Below are 12572 nucleotides of genomic sequence, written 5' to 3'. Positions count from 1 at the left end.
GATTTTGGTGGTTGTGTAAATATGTGACCACCTAAAGTGTGACTCAGTGATTGGCCTTAATCAACCACAGGCTCTACGCACTGATGTTTGACCTTTGTTATAGTGGGTGATCTTGCAAGGGCCTTATTAGCTATATAATTCAAATAGAAGGAGTCATATAATGGAGGAAGTGTACTAATCAACCACTGTCAGCCTTTCGCTGAGGTGTGCAATTTCATTTTCTCTTCCAGCAAATATTACGGCATGCCCGTGGAAACGCTACAAAAGTGATATTTCTCATTACTGATGGCTATTCCAATGGGGGAGACCCGAGACCTATTGCAGCATCCTTGCGTGAACTTGGAGTGGAGATCTTCACCTTTGGGATATGGCAGGGGAATATCCGAGAACTGAATGACATGGCATCCCACCCAAAAGAAGATCACTGTTATCTTCTTCACAGTTTTACTGAGTTTGAAGCTCTGGCACGCAGAGCTCTTCATGAAGGTATTAATGTCCTAACCTCAGAAATCTACAAGGAGCAGAGAGGTCTGAATAGAAAGCCCTCCAGTACTGTTTTGCAGTTACACTTCATGTAGTGTTGATTCACTTTTTATTTTTCTCCTACCTTCTAGTAGAGATGTTTGTCCCTCAATTAAAAGGATAAAGTTTTTTTGGCTTAACTCATCACCAACAGGATTTGAGAAAAATTCTCCTTACTGCTGTGTATACATACTTACATCCATTCAGTTCTCATTTTGTCTGTGAAGAACAGACTGTGCTCTTGGGCCAATGTATCTTGTGCTTGAACGGGTGGAACTTGTAGTCAGATACATGAGGCACCAAGTGCACACTTTAGAACTAGACTTAATACCTTTAGGGTGTCTCACACAGCAACAACAGCCCGTTCAGAACCAGTCTAGATCCCTCTGTGTAAGAGTCAACACAATTTGTATTTATGACCTTATACATGCAGTAAAACTGGAAAGAGGAAGAGGTGGAAAGAGAGTTCAGACTGTGATTCCTCTTTTAATCTCCTATATCCTAAAATAAAAGTTCTTTCTGAAATATAGGGTAGGTTTAGACAAGCAGATGAGAACACACGATTAAACATTTGTTTGGCAATGCTGCTTGATTGAGGCTTAGAACAGGCATCAGACTAGCCATTTGAATTTATTTGCTAAAATTTTTTAAAACATACTACTTTAAAATAACAGTGTAATTTCTGGTGCTTTGTTGCCAGCCTGTTTGTTCCATGTAAGGTTGGGTTGGTCTGTGTGAATGTGCTGAAGTTTTTTAGTTTATAATATGACCAAATGGTTTTCAATGCCATGAGCAAATGTTCTTTTGATGATTTTGTTCCAAATATGGCATCCACCAAAGCTGGGAAGAACTGTCCCAACAGCTTCTGTTGTGAGTGAGACTGCATTCTGGCAGTGTTAGACTCAAACAAGGAGAAAATGTGAGTGCACCATGGGTTTCAGTGAGCTCTTTTCCAGAATAAGGACACCAATATTTTGCACATTGAGCATAGGAAGACTCTGCTCCATACTGCCATCTTTCCTACTTAGAACTGGAGCCTAGAGTTTTTAACAACTATTTCACTATTTTTAACTCACTATTTTGGCAATGCTGCTTGATTGAGGCTTAGAACAGGCATCAGACTAGCCATTTGAATTTATTTGCTAAAATTTTTTAAAACATACTACTTTAAAATAACAGTGTAATTTCTGGTGCTTTGTTGCCAGCCTGTTTGTTCCATGTAAGATTGGGTTGGTCTGTGTGAATGTGCTGAAGTTTTTTAGTTTATAATATGACCAAATGGTTTTCAATGCCATGAGCAAATGTTCTTTTGATGATTTTGTTCCAAATATGGCATCCACCAAAGCTGGGAAGAACTGTCCCAACAGCTTCTGTTGTGAGTGAGACTGCATTCTGGCAGTGTTAGACTCAAACGAGGAGAAAACGTGAGTGCACCATGGGTTTCAGTGAGCTCTTTTCCAGAATAAGGACACCAATATTTTGCACATTGAGCATAGGAAGACTCTGCTCCATACTGCCATCTTTCCTACTTAGAACTGGAGCCTAGAGTTTTTAACAACTATTTCACTAATGGTGTAATGTGACACTGTGGCATTACTCTTGCTTGAATTCTTTGTTAATAAATTGATGTTATTTCAGACCTGCCCTCTGGCAGCTATATCCAAGAAGATATATCCCATTGTTCATATCTCTGCGAGGCAAACGAAAACTGCTGTGACATCATGGCAAGCTGCAAGTGTGGCACTCACACTGGCCAGTTTGAGTGTATCTGTGAAAAAGGTTACTACGGGAAAGGACTACAACATGAGTGTACAGGTGAGTCTCATGTCTGAGTATTTCTGCATGTTCCAAATGCATGGCTAATCTATTGGAGAGCTAAAAGATCTGTTTAGGATTATGGCTATGTACCATGGATCAGAATGCATTCAAGGCTGCTGGAAAACTCTCTGGCTGAAGACACAGAATAGCTGTAGCAGTAAAATTCACCTCATACCTTGTCATCAGCAATAGCTCAAAGAGATGCACAGGAAAGAGGTAAGAACAGGGCAAATATTCTGACAAAGTAAAACTTTCCTAAAACACAGAACACCAGAAATTTGTGACTTTACCAAATTTGTGAGCTTGTGAGTTTACCAAATCTGAGGTAATACCTTTTACTCTCAAGTGCTCGTAGTATGTTATTCTCTCCTGAGTTATACTGATCACTTTTTGAACTTCCTTAAACTCTGCTGTTTGGAGAGGGGCTATATATGTGGATCTTCTCAGGATAAATTCTGGGTGAAGCTTACAATCATGGAAATGTGTTTTAATTCTCCCATGATGACTTCCAGTTACCATAGAGGAGGAAAATATTTGAGTCACTAAACAGAGACTTGTCATTGTGACATTTTGCTAATATTAGTTTTGTTACTACTTTTTAGAGAAACCCTTTTACTTGTATGCATTCGAAGTATGGTTAAAATAACAACAGTTTACACTTCTTTACGGAAGTGGATCTGTAAAGTTGTATTACACTCCCTGCCAATTATCACACTGTAATTCACTTTGTGTCTCTGAAACACCTTTCCTTTTTTCAGTGTGTAAGCAGGAATTCACTGAGTTTTGAAATCAGTGAGTACAGGAATGCAGTTAGGAATCTATATCAGCACTAGCACAATGGATCAGAACTGTATTATTTGTAAGTGGTTGCAGCTCCCTTTCATGCTCAATTCACTCTAAACAGATACACTATGCCATTCTCTTATTTTCAATTCTAATACTAATTTATTTAAGACAAAGCCATATTTTCATCTTTTTTTTCTTTTGTCATAAAGTAGTTTTCCGTCACCTTGAGTGCCATAGTAAGATATTGAACAAAATACATACAGCATTTCTACCATTATCAGTAGGTTGTGTCATTAAATATTGTTTTGAGCTATTCCTAGAGAGAGCAGAACTATAATTTCAGAGTTGCCATTTCTTCATGAAAGGGTCTTTTGACAAAGTAAGCATACCTTTCAAGTGCCACCAAAAATAGTAAAAGCCAGATTTCTTAAAATGGGCACTTTGCAGCTGCAGACAAAAGTTTCATTTTTGCTTCCTTGGTAGGTGCTTCTGAAATAAATTTGTAGAAGGGTCTGGTATTAGATACACTGCAAGTAAGCTGATGATTGCAGCCATCTGCTGTGTATGTGATGGTAGTTGAAGTTGTATACATGTATTTTAGGGACAATTTGACCAAGTAACTCAAACCTTTTCTTTATGTATGCTGTGTTCAACTCTTGTGTTTTTTCAAGACAGAAAAATAAAAGATTATATGTGTTCTTTAAAGGAAAAAGAGCCTATTTTGAAATTTTTTATTCTGAAAAGGATTCCAGCCTTTTTTAATATTTCACATCTGAGCATAACTGTGGATTTGTAAAGCATAAGGAATCTTAAGAATGCATCTTAACTTTTCTTCACTCTATAATGTGCAGGAGGATTTGTGGCAAGTTTACAGTGATAGGACTTCAATTGTAATTGGACTATTTTTAGATGTTTTTTGGCAAAACTTGAAGATACTCCACTAGCCTGTGTTTCCCTAGCACAGTAAGGCTTTTTTAAAAGAATTTTAATTAAGAGGGAAATTGCTTTTCTGTATAGCATCTGTTAGTTTTGCTATTGTGTTTATTTTCTGTGATTATTTTCTATATTCTCTGCTTTTAATTATACAAGCTTACTGTTGTTTATGGTTTTAAATGTGAGGCATCAGAATAACACATAAAAATCCTTACAGTTTTTTACTTTCATAATTACCAGAAAACACCCTAGAAATCTTCTGTTAAACAAAATAGGAGTCACATACTTTGTGCTGAAAAGCAGCTATTCAGTGTCCCACTCCTGCTCTTTGTAGTATTGTTGATGATGTGCCACTAAAGGAAGAGCAGACTGAATGTTCTCTGCTTTAAAAAGCAAACCAAACAAAACTTCTTGGCCCACACTGGGAACTTCATGTGGTGTCTGGGATAACTGTGGCAAAGGAAGGAGCAAGAGGAAAAACGGAAGCAGGATGGTAACCGATACCCGAGTATTGCAGAGTACATGAGCACCTCCTCTTCAGTAACTCTTCACTTTTTTATCTCCTTCTTTTCCTTGATTACAAATGTTGAGGTTCAAACTAGAGACAACCAAAGAAAAACACATAAGGCAGCAAAAATAAATCTTGTGATTTTTCATTAGGACTCTTTCTTCTGTTTCGTCAATAAAAGGTGAGTTGTTTAAATCAACTGCACCTTTCATAGGAGAGTAAAAAAAAGTTCAGACCTCCATTGGTATCTTCTTCTTTCTCTTATGGCATTAGAATATATGTCTTTGACACGCTGTTTTCACTTTTTTTTTTAAGTAAGACTTTCCTTGGACAGTTCTGTTTTTGGTGGTCTGTTGGGTTGGATGACCTTCTAGGTTCAAGATTATGCAACTGAATATAGTACCCATCATGTTCACCTCATCAGTTACTCCTAAGCACAGCCACTGTTATTGGAGAGGTTAGGAAGCTGTTGTCTTACAACCACTAGTTTCTTTTGTGTAGACCGTATTTTTTGCAGGACAAGGTATCCATAAAGATGATGTTCAGCTCACAGGGCAGAACAAATAACTTAACTCCTTGTTCTCTAGGCTGGTTATTCATTCTTTTGTTTATATTTAGCTCACTGCTTGGGTATAGTTATTGAATTCCACCATCCACAAGAATCTTTAATAGCTTTTTAATATGCTGCATATTTAGGAATATGCAGCATATCAGTAATCATATGCACAGCTACTAGGGCAAGATTCTTGGCTTCAAAACACCACATGGATTAGATTTCTAAAGAGCCTTTCCAGTGAAATATGAAAACATGTGAAAACTCCACTTTTTTTTCTTTTTTTTTTAAACAAATATTAATTCAAAACACATTACTGAAAAGACTTTAAACTGAGGGTGTATAGGTTCAGCAAGGGAGGGAGGATTTGCCTTTTGTGGTTTCTTGAACTATGGACCTGATTTTCATCCGAGCATTTTTTCCATGAGATTTTCTGGATTGTTCCTGTTGAGAATGCAAAACCAAACCTGATGTTCATAAATTGGATATCTTTCTAGTTAGGAAAAAAACTTTTGAGTTTAATACACTACTAGCAGTTTTTACCTTAGTCACACAGGAAGAACATTAATTCCAGTGGTGAGTCCAATCATCCAGTCAAAGGAAAGTAAATATTTCTCCTGCCATGCTCTCTCCTTCCTCCCTTCCTCTTGATAGGAGCTTCCACTCCCCAGAAGCTGAATCATCCTTTCTCAATATTTCTCTGTGAGAGGTATTTCTTTACCGACCCTGGAGGAGTTACTAGATGAAGCTTTGCCAACCATCTTGAAAATTGGCAGATGGTACTTGGAAATTTTCACTAAGTTTTCAAGATTCCTCCAAGTCCCAAGGCTTCCAGAGTTAACAACACATACAACATATGCTGTACTCTTCATTGGGTGCCTACCACGGATCTGGAGGAGAACCACCACTCAGAGATTCTGACAGACAGGGAGGGAAAAGAAAGCAAGAAAGGGAGTGTGAAAAAGATTCATTTATTCTGCATCTTAAAACTGGGTGGGAGTTTGTTTTGATTCCTCTCTCCTCCTTTGCTTTTAATTTCTAAATCAGAAATCTAAATCTTGATTTCTAACTCAGCTGTCACTAAAAGAGGGCTCCTTGTATGACCTGCAGCCATTGAAAACTGACAAATTGAAAAAGGTGCATTTCTTTGAAGAAAGTGTCAAATGGCTGCTGGTGTGGTATTTTGTGTCACATGACCCTGCAGATCTTAATATACCAAAACAAGAAAGCAAATAAAAATTTTACATCAGATGATTTCAAATAACTTGGATTACAGCTGTGCAAGGAAGTTAGAATGTATGTGCTTAATGAAGCAATAATGAAATGCTTTCAAAACCTGAACAGTTTGGAAAGACTTAGGAGTTAGACTCACCTGCTGTAGAGACTGAAAAGCCTTACTGGAGAGACCTTTCTCTGTGTACAACTTCTGTCAACCTGTGATTCAACCCTTTTACTGAACTGCTCTTTAATCATGATCCCATTTCTGTAACCCTATGGGGGGGATGAGACACGTTTGTATACTTCATTATTTTTAATTTAGTCTTCTTTTGTTACACAGTGACTTTCAATCTGTGATAATACACAGAGGCTCTGTTGTGAATATGCTGTGTTAAAATGCCTGGCTGTCATGAGGAGGGAGCTAAACCAAGAGGAAGGATGCAAAATGCCTGTAACTAAGTAATGCTGAATTGGCGCCTAATTAATATTGGCAAAAATATTTCTTGCTGCCATTCTGTGTATTTTTTTCTGTTTCTTATTAATCTTGTGACTCTTTGTGGGTAAGAGTTTCAGGAAACATCGTGATGGTTAAATACAAAGTAAATGTAAATGTGTTTTTCTAGTGAGGGTAGCATAACATGATGGGTGAGTACAGGAGAAAAGTAAATCAGCATAAACACATTTTCCACTGAGAGTACTGGAAGAAAAGTAGATGAGAAAGATGGATGTAAAAAACAAATACTATAGACATGGCTGTGGAAGTTTAGCAGGTTAATTATCTTTTTAAGTCTTAAAACAATAATGTAAAAGCATTAATAATTATTGTTTTCATGAATACTGAAGAAAATGGCTTTTAGAAATGTTTCTTGTGCAAAATAAACACATCCAGAAGCATGCAGACATACCACTCCAGATTTTTTACATTTAATGCTGCTTTTTAAAAAATTAGTCTCCTGAAGCCTAGTATTGTGTACTTTGCTTCTGGAAATTAGGTGAAGGTTCTCCTACTTGTTGCTATAGAAAACAAAGCAAAGCTGAGGGAAAAACTTAATTGGATGCTGCAAGATTTTTTGAAATATAGCACACAGCAGAGATAAATTACAGTATATTGTATAGTGTATTGTCCGCATATTCTTCATGTCAGGAGAGGCTTTTGGTTGGTTTTTTTGGTGGTTTTTTGTTTTCTCTGAATGATTGATAGAGATGAAGATTGCTGCATGATCATACCATAGTTTTGCTGTTATTTTAGGTGACTTCTGACACCAAAGTAGTTAGTTTCCCACTGTACAGCCTGCTTTATGAAGATGAGGCATTTCTGGCAGTGAATTAAAATCCAGATTTAGACCATCAGAAAAACTGTTTAACAAACTCTAGAGTCAGACCCTGAGCTCTCCATTAAAAAAAAAATTAAAAAAAGGAAAAGCATGAGTTCTAACGTCTAACTGCAGGGGCTTTGCCTGCAAAATTGTAAAGAGAGGATCTTTTCTTGTTCAGTTTGGTACAAATTTTTCACATAAATAAATGGCACGTGAAGCTGCTGGTGGGTTTTCACCCTATCCATAGTTTTGACAAGCTGGTTGAAGTGGATAAGCGTATCTCCACTAGTGTCAGTGAGATCTGGATCAAGTTTTTGGAACTGAGTGGTTCTTCGCCTTGTCTATCAACTGTATGAATCTTCTGTTGCAAAAGTAAAACTTGTAAATAACATGATAGTTAATATGGGTAGCAATGTTTCTATACTATTTTTTTTCTAACTCTTCACCATGTAGCTTGTCTCCCTTGAATTTTAAACTCAACTGTGGCAGAAAAAGAAAACCCAGAAGCTAAAAAAAACCAAAACAAAACTAAGAAAAAAGTTTTAACTGCATTTCTGCACCATTCCTGAGGAATTTCTTTAACAAATGAAGTTATAGGGTCAAGGTGAAAACCCAGATTCAATTTTGACATATGCAGACCAGAAAAACAGAGGTGTAATTTTACACCTGTACAAAAATATCCATCCTTTCCATCTAGATGTTATCTGAGGCTTTAGAAAATAAGTTTCTATGCTAAATCAGGCTCTGTCCTATAAGTCCAGAACTGTTCTGCAATGCATTTGTTGGAATATTAGAACATGATGTACAACTTACTCTTTTTTCCTTATCTTCAAAGTCTTGGTCACCTCAGAATATTAAGAAAATAAAGCCACCAGAATATATGTGTGATTTGAGGAGAAAAAAATCAGCCATTTAGAGGACTTGAGAGATGCAGAAACTATACCCTGATTAGAAATAGACATGACACAGAAAGAGTCTTCTGCTTTCTTTGTCAATCAGACTTAGGCTCTATATAGAGCCTGTCTCTGTGTGTCCTTTGGCCACAAGTTAAACATTGCAGCCAATCATTCTATTTAAAAAGGTTAACAAAAGTGTAAGTACATTTGGTTAAATTACTGTAAAACCTTTACTGTTAAGGCTGAGATTTGTGCTGAGGCTCTAGACAGGCAGTCTGTTTTGCCTTCACTAAGATCACGCATGGTTTGAAAATATCCTTTGTCAGTAGTGCAGTCCTGGTAGAAGTGGTAGTTTAAAAGTTTGCCCTGGACATGTCTTAACTCCTTAAAATGTTCATCAGCCAGCTGTCACTCATTTTTAAACAGTTTAGGGTCAAATCATTTGACAAGGGCCGTTGATGAGACTTCAACTGGTGGGACTGGCATCATAGCGGGATCTTACTGGAATAGTTGTCCCATGAAATCCTTAATGAAAAGTTTTCTACTGCAACATTCTTTGTTTACCTCTGTGGATCGCATAGTGTCATCTTACTTTCACTACCTTTTCAGAAACACATAGCCAGGATGTTTTTGTAGACATATTGCTCCTGAACTTGTGCCATCTCACAAATTAAAAGCAGACAACTTAGCATTCTGTGAGCTTCTTAGTAGATTTTCTCTTAGAGAAGAAAATATTTAAATTCTTGAAACAGTGCATCAAGGACAAAATGAGATAGCAGTATAAAGCAAAGTGTTAATTTTTGAAGTGAGGAGAGGTTAAAATACTCAACATTTGTTTTAAGTACCTACTTCATTCCTGGTGGCTCTCCAGGGCTCCGAAGCTTTACATTTAACTACTTAAGTCATTCCTAGAAAGTAATTTCTGCTACAATTAACTTGCAAGTTTCAGTCTCTAGTGCCTGTGAGGTTGTGAATAAGCATCAGGATTTCTAGCATCATAAATTGCACCTGAAGTCTTGTCAAAGCTGATTCCTTTAACTGAATTCCTATTGTGACAAAATCAGGCATCCCCCGTGTCTCTACATTTGGATTTTAATGGATAGTACACACTGTATTTGTCATGTGTCAAACAAATTTGACTCTTAGCTCTCAGAACAAGGTTCAAATTAAGATGGAGTGTAGGAATATTTTCTCGTTTTTTAAAGTCCTTTTCTTCACTTATGCTGTGAAATTCATTCTGCCCAAGCCAGTGTACCTTACACAGTGCTTTTCCTGTAAGAAAGACTATTTCAATATTTTAAACAAAATTATCTACTCCTCTCCCAATACAATAATATTGTGTATGAAATGCAATTTGCAGCAATTGCAAATGTTCGGAGGTGGTGACCTGTTACTTGTCTTGGTTTTGCTGAGAGGGAGAAGAAAACATAGAAGCAAAAGTGCACAAAGCTCATCAGGTCATAACCCACATCTAAATAAGTCATTTGTTTGCAGATTTTGACCTGTGTAAAACCTTTCAAGGGATGTGTACCCAAAAGGCAATATAGAGGCTTCTCTACTACTGTCTGGTCACTCATCTACCACTATCACAAGAGCATAAGCATTGTAGTGAGGAGAGCTAAGATTGTTTTTCTGCTCCTTCTTTGGCTCAGTCCTATCCAGCTGACTTCTCTGTGTTCTCTGTGGAAAATGTCTGACAGGGCAGGTTCCTCAGATAGTTTCACAATTACTTCAGGGAAGAGCCCTCTCTGCCCTGTGCAGCTGTGCTCTCACTCTCTCCCACATTCTCTGTTCTTCAGACCTACAGGGGTCCAGAAGCACTTCAGATTCTGGTACCACTCAAGCAAAGACCATGGACAGTGAGAAGGATATGGTGGAAAAAACACTGTGATGAAAAGGGTTCAAAAGCCCACTCAGTTTGGAGAAGTACAGCATGTGAGTTGCAGATACGTTATAGATACATAAGCTGATTATGCCTGCAAAGTACTCAGCAGCCAGAATGCTTGGTTGACTGTCTTACAAGCAGCCATGTTTTCTTCTATCAGCCTAAAATCTGCTGCAGATAGCCCAAATTTCTCAACCTGAAACAATGCTGACTGCATTGTGGAGTGTGATCCCATCTCTAGGGAATGAGAAGGCAGCATCACAGATTGATTTCAAATAGGAAATTGTTTTTTACTGGGTTTGTAGGTGATTTGATGAAAACAGAATCAGGACTCTGCATAAAAATGGAAATGTCTTCAGGCCAAAACCCTAGGGTTTAGTTTGTAACTATGCAAAACAAAGAGAGAACAGCAACTCAACACTTCCAATTTAGATGTTTTAATAGAACTAACACCTGAATGTAGTTTGAGAAGTTGATTTTTTTTTCTCCCTAATCTGAAATCTATTGAATAGGAAATGTTTTGGTCGTTAAGAGTGGGAAGAATGAATGGACTCCCAACCTTGGAGTTGATGGGGAGTTGAGAAACTCTGATGTTGCAGAAGTGAGTATAATGTAGTTAAATATATGGCCTAACCTAATATAAGGTCTATAGCCATATCTTATAGAGACAATTTGGACCTGGCAGCTTTGAAACAAAACCCAATAAAATTAGGGACTAAATTGCAGATTTTAAGCAGTGTAAAGCATAGAGAAATTGCAAAAATCTATCATCTGTGTCAGTATGGGCAGATGTGCTAATTTTACACAGACCTGCACTTATTGTTACAACTTAAGAACTGGCTCTTTCTCTTGGCCATTAAAAAAAATCTGCTGGGGTTTTCTTCCCTGACATCAAAAGAAACATTCTGAACACACACACACACACACACAGGAAAAAAAAAAGGAAAAAAAAAAAAAAAAAAAAAAAAAAGGGGGGGGGGGAACTTTTGCCCCAAAAGAGGTCAAAGAAAGGGTGTTCCCCCACACCCCACCGGAAAAAAAAAAAAAAAAAAAAAAAAAAAAAAAAAAAAAAGGGAGGGGACATGGAACTTTTGCCCCAAAAGAGGTCAAAGAAAGGGTGTTCCCTTGTAAATGCTGGTAACTACCCATGCAAAATTGTCATCTCCTTGTGGCATGTGGTTTGTTTCTCAAACAAAAGTTCTAGAAGATGAAGTACGAGACATTTTCTACATAGAGGCTACTAGTACTGCATGTCTTTTTTTCAAAGATTATTGCCATTAACCAGGCTGTTTGTTGGTTAGTACTTCACAGATTAATTGAGAGTGTTAACACTGTTCTGACTACTGTCAGGTTCCATGTCAGCTCCAGTTTTTGATTTTATGGCAGAAAGGTGCTTGCTACATTCTCACTGTGTTCCCCTAGAACAACTCATATTTGGAAATGCACATAGGTGGTATTAAAAACTGTGTAGAGATAGAGGCAGTATTCTGTTGGAACACAGAAGCGCCTGCATGATGGGCTGGGAAAACCCTAAGTCACGTGAATTTAAAAACATATATTCTGACTTTTATGTGTGTATAAAAATATCTGGAGCTCTGGAAGAAAACACTGGCCTGTTATTGTGTTTTCTCTTTCTATACCTTGTTTCACACATTGCCCTCCTGCTGAGTTCAGAACATACAGTGAAGCCTGTGCAGTCATGGGAATGCCAGTCTGCTAAAGCCTCCTGTAACAACTGTAGTGTCTTAGGACTCAAGACCAGTCTACCTGATATCAGCAACACTGTGTATGCACACTTTGGGGAGTCCAGTCCAGTGAGGAGGTGCTCTAGAAACTTTAAATGCAGCAGGTAACTAGTCTGAATCTTCTGCATCTCTTATCCCTGTGTCACAGTGGTGCCATTAGTCCCAAGAAAGAAGGTATAGAAGAGGGGCTTTCTTGCAGGAGTATGAAATACTGAAAAAGTCAGTCAAGTAACTCAGCTCACAGGACTAAGGTTTTCTAATACAAGGAGGAAAGTGGGAGGCTGAGTAGCCTTGTTCTGAAGACTCATGTTGTCAGCACAGGATGTTAGTGCCTGCCAAGCATCATAGTCATCTACCGGAAGAGTTACACATTGTTAAGCTGGTGTTTCTTT

At 37.7% G+C, this 12572-nt stretch overlaps 1 protein-coding gene across 1 annotated transcript in view; it reads left to right on the top strand.

The window, feature by feature from the left end:
* SVEP1 (sushi, von Willebrand factor type A, EGF and pentraxin domain containing 1) overlaps positions 1 to 12572 on the top strand; it is a 118436-nt gene that overhangs the window by 13341 nt on the left and 92523 nt on the right. Inside the window, exons 2-3 of the mRNA XM_039733256.1 lie at positions 231 to 486; positions 2161 to 2337. Of these exons, the coding sequence (XP_039589190.1) occupies positions 231 to 486; positions 2161 to 2337 (433 nt within the window). The remainder of the gene's footprint in view (positions 1 to 230; positions 487 to 2160; positions 2338 to 12572) is intronic.

The sequence above is a fragment of the Passer montanus genome, unplaced genomic scaffold (assembly GCF_014805655.1).
Source record: "Passer montanus isolate IOZ18808 unplaced genomic scaffold, ASM1480565v1 scaffold85, whole genome shotgun sequence".
NCBI classification, from domain to species: Eukaryota; Metazoa; Chordata; class Aves; order Passeriformes; family Passeridae; genus Passer; species Passer montanus.
This window is presented reverse-complemented; position numbering and strand designations above follow the sequence as displayed.